The sequence below is a fragment of the Lissotriton vulgaris genome, chromosome 7, assembly GCF_964263255.1.
Source record: "Lissotriton vulgaris chromosome 7, aLisVul1.2, whole genome shotgun sequence".
NCBI classification, from domain to species: Eukaryota; Metazoa; Chordata; class Amphibia; order Caudata; family Salamandridae; genus Lissotriton; species Lissotriton vulgaris.
Window position 1 is genome coordinate 1005854265 of NC_141695.1, and position 19746 is coordinate 1005874010.

The 19746-nt window shown below is 44.1% G+C and overlaps 1 protein-coding gene across 2 annotated transcripts in view; it reads left to right on the top strand.

The window, feature by feature from the left end:
* Positions 1-19746, top strand: part of SPDL1 (spindle apparatus coiled-coil protein 1) — a 387177-nt gene that overhangs the window by 173593 nt on the left and 193838 nt on the right. For both annotated transcript variants that reach the window (XM_086931423.1, XM_086931422.1), the window contains exon 4: positions 18161-18355. In XM_086931423.1, coding sequence (XP_086787549.1) covers positions 18161-18355 — 195 coding nt within the window. The remainder of the gene's footprint in view (positions 1-18160; positions 18356-19746) is intronic.

The window sequence follows — 19746 nt, forward strand, 5'->3', positions numbered from 1 at the left end:
GCAGACGACGCCTACCGACGCGCAAGGGTACTGCTACGCAAAACTTTCCGGATCCAGTCTGACGCCTGGGGATATTCTAAGGTAAGCAATCTGTCACTAACTAATGTCTCTTACAGATATATCGTTACACAAGTAGTAACTTGTGCATTGTAGCATTATATATGTGTAAAGTACAAATTTAAGCTGAAAATAATTTAAGTATCTTATATCTGTAGACGTGATACTGGGCTGTTTTATGATTTGTCCGAATGATGCTTCATTAGTGTCATTGTGTTTTCAAGACTTTGAATTGTTATTGGAAAATGTGTTTCTCAGAATCTCCCAACTAGTACTTTTGTGTAATAAGTGCATATTTCTGATGTGTAGTTTTGGTTCCATTTCAGCTGGAGAGTTATAACCTCTATTCCTTCCAACTTCAAAATCTTTTAGTTGTCAATTCACTCTGTGGAGGCGGCAAAATGGTTCCTTCTTAAATAGGCAGGTCTTACAGTACTGTAAGGTGTATGCATTTATACTTTGCTTCTTTGATCTGTGAGCGCTGTAAGTTTTTCCCCTGTAGATCCTTAGGCAATGCAAAGTCCCAATTCATGGTGTCCAATATCAGCCAGTACCACAACGAGACTTCTTTCTTCCTTAAATTCGCTTTTAGTTATTTGTAGTATTCTGCCTTATGCATGTACTTTTCATAAGTATTATAAGAATGTATTTACTTGTATGGTACTCTGTGGGTCTGTCCATTCTATTGTGGAATGCAGCGTCTACAGGGTTCTTTGGGACACTTTTAGGCAGTTTAGAGCTAAACATTGCCTGCAGTGGTCTAGGGCACTTCACCACATTTTGAGTCTTCAATAAATTACCTCGTTTCAAGAAACGGTGTCTGTCATTATTAAACAATTGCTCTTCCAACTCATTAGTGTTTCCATTCATAGCAGTCAAAACTCTGGACCAGCTTTTTAATTCGGGAAACCTGAAGCTGGAGATACACCCCCCTCCCCTACCTTTCCCTCCCCCCCGTCACTCTCTGTAAGCCATTCTAGAGGAGAAGCTTGTTATTGTGTAGTAACTTGCCCCATCTTTGTATGCCTGTTGCTATAATCTGAGTTGCTAGCATGTCCTCCAAGCACTCTGGTATTCATGGAGATTCCCAAACAGGGGCAAACCTAATATAATCTGGGAGCTTCATGGCCTGTCTTATCTGGTACCAGCGAATGCCATCTCCTGCCAAACGTTTAATTTCACTTTCTTGTAGAGTTTCACATCCCCAAATGTATACGATAAGTGAGTTTCATCCTCTCTTACATCTTTCAACATTGCCTTAAACAGGTAGCGGGTTCCACAACCATCTAGGTTGCTAAGTAAACTAGTGCCAGATGCATTAAAGTATTTTACCCATTCTAGGTCTATGGGAAAATGTGTTCATACATTTGGCCCCTAGTTTTTTAGTGAAACCCTTCCCTTATCCTGTCTCCTACGACACTTCTTCCAGGAGATCCTTGCCCCCTTTAAAGCCCAGATATATAAGTATTAACTTTCCCTTTCAGTTTGTCTAGCCATTCTTTCATAAAATGCAGCGGGGTTGCATTAAAAAGGAAAGTACATTTTGGCAAGATGATCAGCTTTACCACTGTCGCTGAGTTGCTCCTCAAGGGAGATAGACTGGTGCACGAGCGGACCAGGCTCTGTGGACGCGCTTACTGCAGGCTGGCCGAAGACATGCACACACGCGCATACACACAGACACACACACACACTCACGGACGCGCAGAAACACACACACGCAGACACGCACATGCACACACACACACACGTGCCAAGCCCCACTTACCGCATCAGCGACCTCAGCCGCCACTCCCGACTTCTGCTCCCACCGGTCCTCTTGGCCACTCACTCCGTGGGCGCGGGCTTCTCGCAAAGACGGAAGTCCCGCCCCACGATAGCCGTGAGCGTGCACATCCCGAAACCCGAAGTTCGGGAGTGTGCACGCTCGCGGCTCATTATGCGGAGTGCAGAAATCATTCCAGTAAACATATGCTTCAGAAACTCAAAGCCTTTTACATGCTGCCCCATGGCACATTAAAAGCTAAAAACGGGTGGGTCTTCTTCGAAATCCCTTGTACAAATCATGTTTTTATGAGAGCCAAAAGAAGAAACAACAATACATAAAGGAGTACACAACTTGACAAAATCAAACATGTCGCTCCTAGAAGCCAGCGGCTAAGACACCAGCGCTTCGAGAAAGAAGGACGTCATCAGCGCCCCTTCTCCCAGCTCCTACTGTACGTTCAAGCTTCAGGAATCTGTAGCGCTGACGTTTTTTCATCCTGTTTCTAAGCACGTCCACCCTGGGCCGCTATGATACGATTGATCCCGGATTCCACATTGAGGTCAGTTGATGGGATTTGAACAGTGAATTAATTGTGTGATCACCGGACCACCATGTGACACTAATTCTCGCGCTGCACTATCACTACTGCATTCTACAGCTCCTTTAAACCATCACTCCTCTCTCTGGCCACAGCACCCTGCTCCTTCGTTCACCACCCGAGAGAAAACGGAGAGTAAAAAATAACCGGCTTCCTGGGACTTTCTTTAAAAGTTAGCTCATGCTGTCCTCTTGCGGTAACCGAGAAAGCTTGTACAATATGCTGACAGTTCTACGTTTTTCACTGCCTGCGAGTCATTCGGGAGTAAAGATGAGCGAGCCAACTCATTAACAGTGAGAGCCAAACCTGTGACGAGTCAAGGGTCTGGCTTGGTTCTTAAATCCCTTGCACAAGCCGAGCACTGAAAATGTTTGCTATGCAAATCATATAGCAACCATCACGTAAAATTTTACAAAGTCTCTTCAAAACTCAAAAAGGAGTGTTTCTTCAACATGGAAGCGTTGGCAATAACACATACAATTATAACACTGCTCTGAGAAGAACTTGTTAAAAGTGATATTTTTTAAATATGAACTATTGTTGAACTAAGCGGCAAGACAGTTGTCTTCTCAAACCTGTACGTGGCCCAAATTATTATAGAGCTTTATTATATAGTCTACTAAATCAAACGGGTGTTTATACAACCGGTATTCTGAACTCACATATTTGAAAGTACTTACATATGTGATAATGAAGAAAAGGCAGCTTTGGTGAAATAAAGTATATGCCCAAAATCACACAATTTAGGCAAGGAAGCCGCAATTTATTCAGGTTTTCGGATTTCACTATGTACAAATCAGCCACAAAATGAATATCTGCCTTTCCTCTTTAACCTTTTGTTTTCACCTCTTGCGTTTCTTATATAGCACAATCTTTACTTGAAAGTATTGGAGTGCTTTATATGAGCACCAGTTAAATACACATGGTCATGTTCATTATTCAAGGCATGAGGAGATTAATGGCCAGATATACAACCCTTTTTTGCGGCCGCAAATGGATAAAAGTCCCATTTGCAACCACAAAAAATGTTCCAGGCATGTACAAATGCTATTTTGCAAGTCAGTGACTCGCAAAATAGCATTTGCGACTCTCGATATTAGGAAGTGCCGTCCCTTCCTAATATTCGTTAATAATAACCATGCCATGTACTGTTGTTTTGTAACCGCATTTGCGGCCGCAAAACACTTGCAGTTTACCACCTACTTCAAGGAGGTGGTATACCACTCACAAACGGCCCTTCCCCTTTGTGAATGGGTGTGTAAATATTTTTTTAAAGCAGGCAGTGGTCCCAGGGACCACTGTCTGCCCTTAAAAATGAAACTGAAAAGTTTAATTTTTCTTGTTTAAATCATCCTGTTTTTCTTTAAAGAAAACGGTCTGCCTTTGAAGATAAAAAGCGGCTTTATTTGAAAGCAGACCCAGACATGGTGCAATGCTGACCCCAGCCGGCCACCATCTCTGGGAGTGCGAGCCATTCCCAATGGGGCGGTACAAAAGGGGGTGGTGATGGACAGAGCATCTGAACCAATCAAACACTCACACCCAGTCAACAGATCTGGGTTTAATCCATCACCGTTCTTTAGCCCACTTTGCCACCCCAGTTCAGACATGGCCATATGCAAATCAGTCTGACCCTGTGCCTCATGGGAACAGTCCAGCCCGAACTGCCAAGCGTTGCCTTCCCTGGACCGGAAACAAGCTTCCTAGGACCGGTTTCTGGCATTTCAGCCGTCTTCAGCCAGGCTTGCTTGAATCCAGTGGCAAAGTGTGCAAGGGACTCACGTCTGAGCATACCCTGCCAACTTATGTTGAACAAAGCAGTACAAAAGGGGGTGGTGATGGACGGAGCATCTGAACCAATCAAACACGGTTAAACCCAGTAAACAAAATGACCGTGCGTTTCTCCGAGGCATTTCTGCTTGGCCTCGGAGAAACGTGGTGGTGTTTCCGGAGCTGCTGGGCTCCGCTCGCGTCCCCCTTCCCTCTGCCCGCAGCCCTCCTCCGTCCCGCTCTCGCCTCCACCCCCACCCTTCCCTGTGCCGTAGCTCTCCTCTGTCCAAATCATCATGCCCCTCAAATACTGGGGCTTTAAGATAACTGGGCCCCCTAGGGGCTCTGCAAAACAATCAGGGACCCACATTGGAGCGGCCCCCCCTGAGAACACGGGGCCGCTCTGAATCAGTCTCTTGCCACCCGGTCCAGCCCTGACTCACCAGGCTGCTGTTGGGGGTGTCTTTGTCTCCGGGCAGGACTCCACTTCCGGGGCTCCCTCCAGCGCATGGGAGCCCGCAACACCCGGCATGTTTCCTGTTGGCGGCTCGTTCAATTGGTTGTGTCGAACGTAGTGGCTTGAACTCCAGTGTCTGAGACAACGGACCGGATCTCAGACAGGTAGCGCCTCCGGTTGCAGCGCTGGTGACTGTCTCGAACAGGTGAGCGACTCCGGGGGTCCTTATGTAAGACTTCGAGGCGGCGCGGGCTCAGTCTCTGGGGCGGCTCGTGACGCCCCCCCCCCCCCATAACACAAAGCCAGGGTACACTATCGTGAGAGGAGAGAGATGGGCAAGATACGTCAGTGACAGCTTTCCATGTAGGTAAATAGTCTTGTATTTTGTTTGCAACCTGCTACAACAGCTGTGTGTTTGTAACGAAAAGTGCAGAAATGCAAGTGTCCGAAAGCAAACAAAGCCAGGACTGGATAAGTTGCTCCGGGTAATATGAGCCAGTGAAACCCTTTAGGAAAAGGTAATATGTGATTATCCTTTAGTGGCTTTTATATATGTATATAGTGTTGGCGTCTGCTTTGTCCTATAAATTATTAGTGTATGCTTTGTTTTAGGTGCCTTGAAGAGGTCATAATGCGATTTTTAGGGAAGAAAGGTACTTGTGGTTTTTACCAAAGAGAAGGAACATACCAATTGTGTTTCAAAGTGTCCTCCGCACGAATGTGCGAGGTGAATATTTCGGCTCGTTTCTTACAAAGTCCCCCCTGGACGGGGGCTCCGAGGTGTTACTCTACTCTGAGGTGTTACTTGATTAATTAATTAATTAATTGCAGGTTTATATAGCGCTAGGATCGACTCCCGGAGGAGTATCTCCGCGCTTCGACCGCTGCGAAACCCTTCCTGGCTTCCCTGAGAGATGGTCCCTTAGTGGGTATCTCCATGGTGAGACCAGGCATCCCCGGCGGTCTGGTGGGGCCGTTAGTGAAGATGAGGCAAGCTAATGCCCTGAGTTGCCGAGTGTGATCGCTGATCAGAGTGGGCACCGAGGCGAGAGAATTATCGAGTCCGCTGACCCTGGTCCAGAAACCTGCCGCGTCGGGAATCGAACCCTGGTCCCGGGCGTCCTCTGCTCTCGGGTCTGCCGCCTCTAACCAGTGAGCCACACTACTTCACGCACTGCACTTGTTACTCAGAGCCATTCGCCTTTTGTTCCTTGTCCTTCAAACAATGACCCGTCTCCCTTTCATATGTAGGCAGGAGCCCATGACAACGGGTTTTCTCAGTTTTTTAGTTTTTTTTTTTTTAGTATTAATCTTCATTTCAAGCATGCATGACATTTTAGACAAGTGGATGTCTTTGTAAATAAAATCAGAGGAATGTACACATTTCCTTCTAGTTCCAACCCCAAAGCCCTTGATTGATTTTCGTAAAATAATACACCCCCATCTAGTAATATTCTCGAGATGTTACTCATGTCAGTTGCAGATATTTCACAGAACATTTTTTTTGTTGCATACTATTACTTGTTTTACTTTCGCTGTGTGCGCCCTTTCACTCACAATTGGGAGGTGCGTTTTTATTTTAGGTCGGCAGACACCCCTATGTAGTGTTTGGTAATGCCTGGCTTATTAAAGTATTCCATTTCAGGGTCAACTACCTCTGCTTGCTTAGCAGGTGTTCTGTAGTCTACCCTGCCGTAGTGCATGCTGGGAACCACAGAGAGGAAATGTTGCTCCTGATTGGCACAATGTGGTGGGTGGCACTTATCTTGTAAACGGGATTTGAGCATGTTAAAACCCCAGCACTTTGGTGGAAATTGCATTTCCGTGAGCAAGTCTATTCTTAAGCAAGTGATTGTGGGAGTTTTTCGTAAATGTTGGTGAACACCCAAGTTCCGCAGCTCCGGACCTCACCTTTGATCAGTCTGCCTCTGCCGCCATCTTGGGAGAACGCGCGCCGACCGCCGCACCGGAAAAGTCTCAGTGTCTGCCAGAAAAACCCATCTGAACTCCCCACCAGGCACACCACAGCTTACTCACGCCTTCCCATCATCGACACATGTATGAAGAAGCAAAGAGGAACAGGATATTAGCAGGATTTGATTCGGAGCCAGAGGATCCGTCATCTTGTGGATTCTTGTGCTTTCCTTTGGTCCATTGGTGTGGCTCTGTGTGTGGGTGTGGCTCTGTGTGCGGCTCTTTGTGTGTGGGTGTGCCTCTGTGTGTGGCTCTTTGTGTGTGTGTGTGGCTCTGCGTGTGTGTGTGTGTGGCTCTGCGTGTGTGTGTGGCTCTGTGTGTGTGTGTGGCTCTGTGTGTGTGTGTGTGGCTCTGTGTGTGTGTGTGTGTGGCTATGTGTGTGTTTGTGGCTCTGTGTGTGTGTGTGCAAATGAAATAGGTCTCGCATTTGCGAAGGATTAAGCTATTGCCATTGTAAATGACAATGCCATTTATTTCTCTGTTTTCAAAACCAACACATAAATAAAAAGTTTGTCATTTACAATGCCAATAGCTCCAACGTTTGCAAAGGCGAGACCATTGCATTGTAAATGCTTGTTCTACCAAAGATTGTTAGAGGGAGATGGAACCAGGTCATTAACACTTTACTTGACTCTGCAAACACCTTTTTAAGTTAGATTCCCCTGTCCTATCTGGATCTTGTGACTTTGATTCTTATTTGCGCGGTCTCCCCTTCTATATTCCACACAGTTATTTCCATTTTTGAATGGTTCTCAACATAACCCGACTCCTTTCCAAAGGCTGCTCTTGGCTGCTGTATGGTCGGGAGGGCTGTTTGTAAGTCAGTAGTGTAGATCATTAGGTCATCTTGATCCAGCGGCTTACCAGCAACAGGTACTCTAATACCATGTGCTCACCTGGGCCCATAAACACACATTCACACTACCTGGTAATAAACCACAGGGGTTAATTGTTTGCACTTTTTATCATTCTAGATTAGTCTCTTCTTATTCCCAACTCATCTTTCACTGATCAGAAAGTTCTTTCCACTGGTCAATGGACCAAATTAGTTGAACTAGTTGATGGTGAAATGACATAAATATATTCTACTTACATTTGATGAAATAACCACAGACTCTGGAAATAATTTGTCTTTATCTGGATTAGTTTCATGTGAACCACTTACAAAGTACAGTACTGCCACCGTCACTCATAGGAAGGAAGATTCAATTAATCAATCAGTCAAGCAAACCTATATTCTCTGCGATGACGTTGCTCAGAAAGGAGAGGAAAGCGAGAAAAGCACATCTGCACATACACGAAAATATAGTTACCAAGGATGGTGTGAAAACCAGCCCCCTGGCCAAGGAGCTGGGAAAGGTCCCCCGGGAAAGATGAGGCGAAAAAGGCTTCAGGACAGGATAGATGACCTCTCTACCACCAACGCTTGTGTAGCACCCCTCTCTGACGCACACTTCCTCCTTGAGATTCTTCCGCGATCTTTTTCTAAGTGAATTAATTTAAGATAAAGTGGCTCTGCATTTGGTTCTTCAGCTTCCCTCGTCACTCCCACAGCATCCAGAACTCTGCAGCATTGATGTTTCTCTCTGACAGCATTCCGGTCTCATGCTTACTAACTAGCTAAGAACTACCTCATTTCTACCCTATAATATTCATGTACCTCCCAATAATGTTTCAATATCCTGAAACTCCTAACTCTAATTTGACAGGCAAGGGGGATGATCAGCACACCATGCTTATTTTCCAAGTTAGTCTTTCAGTCCATTTTTTAAAGATCCCACCCCTTAATTTTTATACTCAACTTTTAATTCCCATCCGTATTCACATCACATTAGAAACTAAATATAAACTCCATCCGTTTCCCATTCATCTTAGAGGTTCTCAAGCTGGTTCCCAGGGTATGTATCAATTTTGTCCTTGGACGACGTTCAGGAGTCACATCACTTCTTTCAGCTTAGTCATTCACGCATGCGTGAAGAATCAGGTGACCCACTGACTTTAGTCTCATACAATAGGCCCAAGACATGCACTAATAAAAGAGTCAAAAAAGTTATGTTACATTTTAACATAAATGGTTTCACTGTATACCACCTATCTTTAATCGAATAACATTCATTAATTTATGCTTTCCCCGCATTAGCATTAGTAAAATAGCAAGTTTTAGTTTTGGCAAAGCAGATGCTAAGTATGTCAGCCATATTAATAACATTTGTGCAAGCGCAAGAAATTCTCTCCACGGGACAGCTCGTCATACTGCGTAGATGCAGCTGACTCATGCGCAGTACAGTTTTTCCGTTAGCGGAAATTTTAGAAATTTACTCGAGTTACTTAATACATGTAGGTAAGTTTCTCTTTCTTGTATGTATAATGTTGTGCATATTAATTTACACAATACATGGTTAATACAATATTAGAAGTCAAGAGGATTATCTCAGAGCAAATCTTTTTTTCTACGAGTCCTTGCTCCATCAGTCTGCATAGAGACCTTTTTCCCCACATGTCATATATAAAAGGACTGATTGTGCACTCCTTGCTGAGCTTACATGCCAACGGTTCAATATATATGTTAAATAATAGTGTAGATAACGGACAGCCCTGTCTCGTACCCCCTTAATATTTTAAAAGCTGATGTTAGCCTGCCATTTAAAACCTTTTTTGCGGAGGGGTTCTTGTAGATGAATTGAAATACCCGTACAGAGTGTATGCCCTAAGTTATAGTGTTTTGAGACAGTATTTAAATTGGATAACTGACCGTGTTGAAAGCTTTCATAGCATTCAATGCCAAGAATGCCAGTGGAACCTTAAAAGTGGTGGCGTGGTCTATCAAATCAATTAACCCATGAGTCAGCTTCATGAAACCTTTCTGATCCTGAAGTGTTAGATCTCCCTCTGATCCTGAAGTGTTAGATCACCCTCTATCTTACTCAGCATCTTTGCTAACATATTAGCAAAATGTAATGATCACTATTCAAAAGTGATATTGGATTATATGGCTCGCAGGAAGTAGATATTTTGTCTAGTTTCAGAATTAGGTTGACTGACCCTTTCACTAACATTTCCACAAACAGCCTGGTCATTGAAGGTATAATTGAATCTCCCACCACCTTTTAAAATTATTTTGCAAGGCTAACCGGGCCTGCTGCTTTCCCTTTCTTTCTAGATTTAACTGCCAACCAGACTTCTCTTAACTCAATATCCTTCTGACATTAAACACTTGAGTGTTTATCTGGTAGATCAACCCCTATCTATTCATTGGACTTCTCCTCAACGATTACCAAATTCTCTATTTACAGATCTCTAAAGTATTTAAGAAAAGCTTTTTCAATATCCAAGCAATTTTTTAGGTGGAGTCCCATCCCCTCACTCTTTAATTTTCTAACAACATTCATGGCTTGGTCTGTTTTAATTTTCCATGCCAGCAGTTTCCCAGCTTTTCCCCATATTCAATTGAAGCCATTTTAAACACCGCTCGCCTTGCCCTTACTCTGGCTTCCATAGATAACGTAAGCTGATCCCTCGGCTTTTGTAATTCTCTCTTAAGTGATACTTTTATTGTCTGACAACTGCTGATGCAATAGTTGCTTCTCCAGACATTCCATTTCAGACTTTAGCCCCTCAATCCCCCTTCTGTATGTTCAACTCTTCTGCAATGATATATAATAGATATCTTCCCCCGTCATGAAGACCTTGAAGGTGTTTACAAATATCAATGACCTGCTGCTCTAACAGAAGAGCGCAATCCAGGGTCCACCTCCTTGGTTCAAACCGGTCAAGTTTCAGTTCTAAAATTACAGCTGCATGCTTCGACTGGGCTGTGAACTTGCTTAACCTCCTGAATTTCCTCACTTCTAGCTTGGTCGATGTAGAAGTAGTCAATCCTAGATGAATGTCCGTACTTTTTATTATGGAATCCTTCTCAGCTGTTACTTTGCATATGTCACACAAACCTAGCTGTCTCATCATGTTTTCAATATGATTGCATTTTGGGGGTACGTATTAGCCTTACTGTTGGAGGATTCGTCCAGGTTCTTATCCATAATAGCGTTAAAATACCCTGCCATAATAACGGGCGAGGAACATTCTAACAAATTTAAAAAAGATCATCTTTGGGGGATCAATCTCCTCCATATTAGGGCTATGGTAACTCACTGAAATGTAACTTCTGTCAATCAGTAGTCGGTTAGCAATTACCTCTCTACCTGCCTCATCTGTCATACTCTTTCAGGATAGCCACCCCCTTAGTGTAGCAGTTTTGATCTGTGCAGAGCATCTACTGGATACATTTTCGGTTACTAAACCAATTCAGATATTCTTTTCTAGTTAATTGTGCTTTCTGTAAAATAATAATCTTAGCTGGTGAATCCCCTTAAATAATGTATTTTCTGTTATCATCTTTTTTGTGTGGAGACCATTTACCTTTCATGAAAGAATGTCTACTGGTACTGCCTTGCCCCTAACTCTAAAACTCATGCACAGCCAATTATGCAGTTAGAAGGAACAGTGGCCTGGTACATTTATTACTGTAAACCAAGACTTCAAAGGAAATTTACCCCCACTATTTTTTCCCTTCATGTTCCCCACCCTTTCCCCCCTCACATCTCCCTCCCCTGGAGAATCCTCCCATGCTTCCTCGTTGACTTAAACAGCCCCTTGAGTGCTCTTTGGGATGCAACCATCTTAAATAAAAAGAAAAGCAAATCAAATATAGATACTCTGAATCAACATTTCCTAAATTGCGTTTTATTTAAGTAATGTAAATATAAGTGAAAAGACCACTGCCCTCTTTATCCTGATGGCTGGTGGCCCTTCTTAATGTTCTCTATCAATTCATTTGCATCCTTAAAGTCCCTGAAGTATGCATTTTATTATTGTTCATTACCCGAAGGATGGCGGAAAATCTTAGCTGAGCAGTGGCACCTTACTTCCTAAACTCTTCTAACCATTTCCCCAGCCCAGCTCCCACTGCCTATTCAAAGTGGCTTGAGAAATATCACCTCTGATCTCAAAAGTAAACCCACTTGCTTTCAAGGATTTCAGTTTCAAAGTCCTAGCTAAGATCTCTCTTTTGAGTATGTGAGAAAAATTACTAAGATCTTTCCTGGTTTGCTTTATTGGAGGGGCGGGGAGGGGGGGCTTTTTGAATGGATCCCGATGAACTCTTTGGATGTCCCTGGCCAGAACTTCCGCCATGGCCTCCCACACTGCTCCTGTCTTAAGCAGAGATATGACAGGCAACTTTGTCCTCTTCTTCAGCCCCCTCTGATACTTTAAGTATTCTTAATTTGTTCCTTCTGGTACTGTTTTCCAGTGCCTCAAACTTGTTCTGACACACTTTTTCTGTGTTTCAGTGCCCTGATCTCCTCTCTGTCAAGTGCAGTATACTCTTTCCAACTGGGCAAGTATGCCTACTGATTATTGAGGCCAATCGCCCAAACCTGATGTTACCCAGTCTCCTTTCCCTTCTTCCTTTGTAGTCTGCTCTTTATCCCTGCACCCAGCCATATTAGTTAAAGCCTAGCACCTGTGAGCGTCAACTAGCCTAAATCCCCCCACCATTTTCCTTCCTTCATGAAAGCGGGGGCCAGTCCTTCACCCCTCCACTTAGATTGCTGGGTCTGTCCCTTCAAGGTCTTCTCTTTGGAATCCTTAGGATCCTTAGATTCAATAGCACCTGGATTAGCCACCAACCACCCAGGCAATTGCAGTTTTGAGCAGAATCTTGAAAAGAAAAAAAGTTGTAAGAGAAGTAATTACATTATTTGTCGTTTTGACGGCCCTCTTTGCTCCCCCCCCTCCAGTAATTTGTCTACTGGTATTCCTGAAGAGTTTAGAAATTGTGTTTAAACTTAGATTATCTAATTTCTGCTTTTTTGCTAGAAATCACCATTAGAAGTTGTAACATTAGGCCGCCTTTCCCTTTTACTTTTTGCCATAATTGTGATAGGCACCCATAGTTGTTTAATTGTGCCATGAAGGGATTGCTATATGTAGCTCTATTAGCTAGCTCCTCAAAAACTACCTGTTCTTTTTAACCTGTTCTAAACGCTTTCAATCAGTTGTTAGGTTTGCCTCTCTGTGAGCCTAGCTTTATCCCCATGTATCTCTGATGGCCCCAATGGGGTACTCTTTTTTTCCCTGCCTCTATCTCTGACTCTTCCTGTCAAATTAAAGTATAGGCTCCAGAGCCCAAAGCTTGGGATGTTAAAATGTCACGCTGCACGTCCCTCCTCTCTCTACTCTGGATGCTGGGCAGTCAATATGCGTGTGCTGCTGCTGCCTTCTTTTCCCAGGAGGGTAATCCCCACTGTTGCCCTACAGCCTCATCTCCAGTGCACCTCTCTTCAGTGCTCAGCATCGGCTTTGGCCACGCACACAATGGTTAATCGGGATGTAGAAAGGAGAAGGAGACTCCATCCTCCTCTCTCGTCTCCCGCAAACGCTCAATACTCTAAAAAGTGGGGATCTAACCGCTGATCTTGTTAAGTCTTTGAGGCTATCCGCCATTACTCTTGAGCTGGCACCCCAATATTGAGCACTCCTGCGACCTGCTCCCTAGCTGGCTGCCATTTTCTCTTGTAATGTTGGATAAAAAACAATGAGTTCAATTCTTGCTCAGGTGAGTTTTGCCTCTCTTTTTGTGCAAAGTAATTACTTAAATAATTCGTAAGCCACCCTGTGTGTTTGGTTTATTTTCATTAAAATGTGTTTTCTGGTTTTTATGTTAAAATAAATAAAAAATATATATTCAAAACAAAGAAAACTGACCTAGGATGTTTTTCTTGAGGAAAAGCAAAACAATGCCTCATTCTTAGAGGTGTTCTATTTCATATAGGTACCCAGATATAGGTCCGGGTAACATTATAACTAGGGCTCCCGGTTTTATGGTATTTATTTTTTTAACATTTCCCTCTGTGTTTATCCATATTTAATTTTGGGTGATTTTATCTGGATTTATCCACATTTATTTTTGTTGCAAACTAAAGAAGACTCCGCTGCTAGTATTTTTCATATTTATTTAACTAACCAGGCACACTTTCACTAGATTGTTAAAGGTTTAGATGTATTTATATATACACCAAATTAAGTAAACCCAATATGATTAGTCATTTAAAAAAGAAAAAGCACTGGAGTAATTTTAGAGGCGCACTTGCATGATCATGCATGTCCAGACTAGCCATGAGTGCAGTCAATGTTTGTTCACACCCACTTGGGTTGTTGGTGGCATTGTTCTGGATACTTCATTCACTGGAATGTTAATGGCTTTAGCATGTTTGGCACGGCCATCCCACAGCTGTTTCTGAAATTGGAGCCTATGGTAAGTGCTTTTAACATATTGGAAGCAAATGTCTTCCCTGTGTTCTTGGAAAATGATGTGTGGCATTGATTAGGTCCTGTTTGCACAGATGTCTTCAAAGTCCACTTGTTACCCTTCTTTAAAATATACATAGAACAAGCTTTCTATCCACCTACAAGTGTCTTTTGTTTTTTCTCACCACATGCCATTGGCCGTTTTGTGCTTCATTGCACCTTCTAGAAAGTGCTTCCATCGTAATGTGTGAGGAACCTTAAAAGCGCATTACTACTAAAAAGTAAACTAAATCATTAGTGTCCGTCATAGTAAGTTCTTTATCTCCTAAGTTAAAAGCTGAAAGCCTTCCATAGTTTTTTCCCCAGGATTGGCAGAGCTAGGACTAGTTTTACAGTGCTAAATGGTATGTGTTTATGTTTGTGCCTGTATTTGCTCATCAAAGCCAGTCCTATTGGTGTTGCCAATGCTTGTTTTATGCCGCACTTAAATTCACAACCCCTCTGGTACTAGACGTCTGACCCAAGCCCTCTCGTGTGCCCCCCTCATCCTCTTTCTCCCTCCCATAAAACAAAAAAATAAAGGTGGCTGGGGCTGCAGCCGATGTTCGGAGGTTGTCTTTAAATCTACTTTTTTTTTTAGGTCTCGGCTAGAAGCCAGCGAAGCTCGCTCTCGCCAGAGACCTTATTGTTAGCGGCTCAGCTTCCCAGGAGGACTGCACTGGCCGCGCGCGGTGATTTGTTAAGGCCACGCGCACGAGAACGCGCTCGCGGCCAGGTGCTGTCCTCCTCGAAAGCTGCATCCCTTCCCCGTGCAGGGCGGGCCGCCGCGCTGCCTGCGGCGACCCGGAAGCATTGCCGGCCAAACCGGAAGTAGGTGCTGTCCTGCAGAGCACCGCTTTTCAACTCTCTGCTCCTCATTGCCGGAGACGGCTTTTCAAGCTCCTCGTCGCTAAGTGAGTAGCTGTACTACCTTTTCATTCATTGTCATGCACTTGTTGACTATTTCATTCACTTGTTGCTAATTGTTACTAGAATGCAAATGTCGTTGCATTTTTCTTTTCATGAGAGGGGGATCATGGGGTGCAAGTCGGCGTAGCCAGGAAGGTTTTCAGTTTTCAATTAGAGGTGAATAATTGCCCGTGTCCCCCGGCGGGCCCCCATGCAGCCTTGTTCACGGAATGGATTGTGCCTTGCTGACTGAGGCGCCACATCGACATCTGGAGTGGGGGACGCCGAGTGCGGGGTGGAGGTAGCGGGAGGGCGCCTGCACCCAACTTGGAAGCACAGAGCCGAATTTGCTCTTCTCCCTCAGCCTAATCCTGCCCAGCCCCCGCCCCCATGTGCCCGCCAACTGCTTTGTTATTCACTTCACACGTCTATTGTCCCCTCAAGCTCCTCCCGGCAGCCAAGGCCTCTTCCTTAGAGGCCTCCGTGAATGGGTTAAACAGGGATTTGGGCCATTTCGATGATTTGATTAACCAGTGATGGACTTCGATGCAGCACGTGACACTGCCGTCCTGATGGGCTTTGTTAAAAGTGCACATCTGGCATTTGCAGTTGGTCGGCGATTATGTGTATTTTTATTGTTGTAAGGAGTACGTATTTCTTAATTGCTGTTTTTTTTGCACAATGAACACCTTTACTCGTTCCTTTTTTTTATACATTCTGAGTTTTTCTGTGTACATGAGTGCTCTTGTGTGAAATATAGTTGTATCTAAAGAGTTCTGAGGAACGCACCACTCTTTGTTGTTTTGAGATCAAGCGGCCCAGTTTGCTAGGGCCCATGTTGATTGTTCAAAGGAGTAGAACTGAAGCTGCTGAAACGGAATTTTAAAGTGACATGTAAAATAGTTTGAGTTGGAGGTCTTTGTGCCCGTCTGTGTGCTGTGCTTTGACTACATGTGCAACCTGGGGTGTGTGTGGCGCTGAGTGTGTGTGTTGGGGCGTGGATTGTTTCCAGTGGGAATCGCCACCTATTGCAGCCCTCCACTAAATGCCTGAACTCGTGACCACCTGTGTCAAAATGCTCATGGCCCGTTGTCAACAAGCCCGGTGTGATAGCTGATTGTACAGCTGCGTCTCTTTTCATCCACGCTGGGTGGGGGCGCTGGCCATTCAAATATTCATCTGTGTAGGTGTGAGAAGCGCATGTAGTGATTTCGGCTGAGTCATCTTTGACGTACTTTTATCCCTAAGTTGTCAGAGTGGTGAGTGCGCAGAGTGGTGAGTGCGCAGAGTGGTGAGTGCGCAGAGTGGTGAGTGCGCAGAGTGGTGAGTGCGCAGAGTGGTGAGTGCGCGTGCAGAGCGGTGAGTGCGCAGAGGGGTGAGTGCGCGTGCAGAGCGGTGAGTGCGCAGAGCGGTGAGTGCGCGTGCAGAGCGGTGAGTGCGCAGAGTGGTGAGTGCGCGTGCAGAGCGGTGAGTGCGCAGAGTGGTGAGTGCGCGTGCAGAGCGGTGAGTGCGCAGAGTGGTGAGTGCGCGTGCAGAGCGGTGAGTGCGCAGAGCGGTGAGTGCAGGTGCAGAGCGGTGAGTGCTATTCTGTCCTTGGTAAGAGGAGGTGATAGTGGCATTGTGAGCTAGCTGGTATACAGGCCAACATACTCTGTGGGGGTGTCTGGAATCAGTCTGGACACCAGAACCGCAGTGTATGTTGTCTAACCATGCAGATTCTATATAGGGTTTATAGGAACTACGGGAACTACACGACAAAGGTCTAGTGGTAAGTTAGGGATTGTTCATTGACAAAAAGTCACAGAAGCTAAATAAAGTCTATTGTGAATGGAGATGAAGTGGGCATTATTTGTGTAGTAGTATCATATGATAAGGGCGTGTGAGATCATAAAGGGAATCTATATACTGACCTCTGTATACCACAACACTTAAGAAAGCAGAAGAGGTGATTTGGTAAAGAATGCATGTATATTTCCTTAAAGGCATTTGAACAATTGGGCATCTGGGCATTTTAACCCCTTCGCTGCGGGGGTTAAGCCACTGCTGTGCTGGGGGGGGAAGGGGCCGCACACAGCGCCCCCATGCACATGACGAGCTGAGCTCGTCATGAGCTACGGCGCTCCTGTGCTCATGACGAGCTCAGCTCGTCACAGGTGTATTGCCTCCTGTGGAACGCTCAGCGGGGGAATTCTCCCCTCACCTGAGCGTTCCACAGACCATGACGAGCTGAGCTCGTCATGAGCACCGGAGCGCCGTGGCTCATGACGAGCTGAGCTCGTCATGAGCATTCATGGTGTTAAGATTTTTTTACAAGGATATTGAAGGTCACCCTGAAGCCTATTAAATAATAGTATGGAAGATCTTCTCCATGTGCTCCTTGGAGAAGATTTTTGTGCTTTGGACCTTGTCTGAAGGGTTATTACCAACTGCCTTGCTGATCATTATGGTCAACAGATGAACAGACCTGCCCTGGGCGTTAGAAATACTATCCTGTATTTAGATAACACTGATGAATTCAAATCTGGACTTTTAGCTTTGCCATTGGGGATAAATGGAGGCTGTGTAGATTAGCCATGAATATGCTAAACTGCGAATTGCTTGTGTGAAAATAGAACATTTAGTTGGAATCAATTACTTTGTGAATAGCGAGCCGTTCTAGTTGTTTGCTGCTGAAGCATCATGATGGATTTAAAGAGATATTTGAAGAAATGAGGAGTGTAATTATGTTAAGTCACTGTACGTGTGGAGATCATCAAGTCATATCTGTGATGTGGTAGATACTATACTAGAGTTTCAGGTTGTAGCTGAAGGCAAGCCCTCTGCTCTCGGTGTTTTTAAAGATTATCTGGCATGACTCTTGGCTGTATCTATTTTTAATGTACATTGAGATTCCTTGATTTGGGTAATGGCAACTAGGACCGACATTTTGGTCAGGGGGCTTTGTTCTTAAGATTTTCCTAGGGAACCGGCTTTCATTTTTTCAACTAATTCTTAATGGTCTGGTGACCCCCACCCTAAGTCTGATTAATAACTATGTCAGAAGAAAACAAACTCCCTTTTTAATGTTATGTTTGAAATGATTAAATTTGTTAATATGCACGTTTACATTTAAGTATTTTTGATCTCTAACTTGAAAACTTAATATTAAGGTTGAGTATTTCCGCAGCCACTGCAAAGAGCTTCTTGTGTCAACAGAAACAAGCTTTAAGATGTGCTTTTAAAAAAAATGCATTTTCTTGATCTCTGCTTCAAATTATAATACCCTAAAATCTGTTACTAGTGGGAGAAGTTGAAAGCTGATCTTGATGAAGCCAGGCTAAGTGAGAAACAGTTGAAGCAGAAACTCGACCATCAGTGTGAACTTGTAGCTAACAAATCAGAGGAGTTACGCATGATGTCTGATCGTGCCAGTGAAACCATGTCAATGGAGATGATTGACCTTCAGAATGAAGTACACGAACTTGAAACTGCCAAGGTAAGTCAGTTCCATGGTATGTTTTGGTAACTGATTATTCAATGCAGAAAACAAATAGTTTACATCTAAAGTTCAGTTTATGGATAACTAACATAAAGAAAAAAAAAGTGCAGTGAGTTTTTTCTGTTTCACATTATAAGCTCCTGTTGTGGTAAAACAGCGCTCCCTCAAAGCCTTGTTGTAGGGATTCTGCTCGCAAACAAAAGTATTCTTGGGATCATAGAACATCACCATGCAGGAATTGAGTCACCATACCCCATCAGACTCTATGGGCTGAATGTGACTAGCTCATAGTACCTCACTTGCCCCCCTAACCATTCCAGAGAGACGTTATTTGGCATCCCGGAACACTACACTCCCTACCCTCTCAGGATCACGGTAGCAGATCACCCCTTTTCGTACCCTCACTTAAACTTGTCCACAATAGATGGGAGAGAGACCTGAGGAAAGTTTATACAATTTATTTAAACTATTGTGTTCTAATGTTCAATTGTTGCGCCACAACTAGCAAACAAATAACATATCAGTAATATCATTGGCATAGCTATTAGACCATGTACAATGAAAAAACGGTCATATTGTCTGACAGCTTTACCTAAACCTACCCTCAATATGTAAGTTGAATGATTAGAGATCTCTGGGCTTAGGATCGGACCCCATGCCGTAGTACTCCTAGATAGTTGTACTACATCCGAGCTGATGCAGCTCTCGTGTCTCCCGACCTTTGCGCTCTCTGCCTTTCTTTACTCTCGAAGTGCTTAGAACAACATGTCCAGGGTTATATGTCAAAACATTTGTTTTTTAAAACAGCAGCTGAGTGTCTCTATTATGTCTAGGTGCTAGTGTCCGATCACCAAGAATAAGAAAAATCAATGTTGTTTGACCTTGCCTTGGCTGTGCATACCAAATCCAAGGGAAAGAACAAAATACTTAAGTGTGCTAAGTATATGTGAAAATACAACGTGGCACAAAAACAAGTGTGTGCTTCGATAACGTGTGCAAAGCAGAAGCATGCATAGTTAGGCTAACATAGGGAAAACAACAATGTCCATGTTATGTTAATATAACCCGCCGTAGTCGTCTATACCGGCTATTAAAGGGACGCTCCCGCGTTAAAGGCCCGAGCCGGAGGCAAGGGACTTTACCAAGGGACAGGACTTTAATAGCCGGTATAGCCCTGCTACAAAGGGCTATAAGCCCACTAGAGGGCAGAATATTCTAATAAATTAAACAAAGGCTTCTTGAGGCTCGAGGGGATTTAAATCCCGTCGAGCTCTGAGATGCCTTTGTAAAACATTAGAATATTGCTCTGCGGGCCTTTACCGGCCGTAGAAGCAGAGAGAACTCAATTGTCTTCAATGGAGCTCCAAACATTCCAATGTTCTAATGAG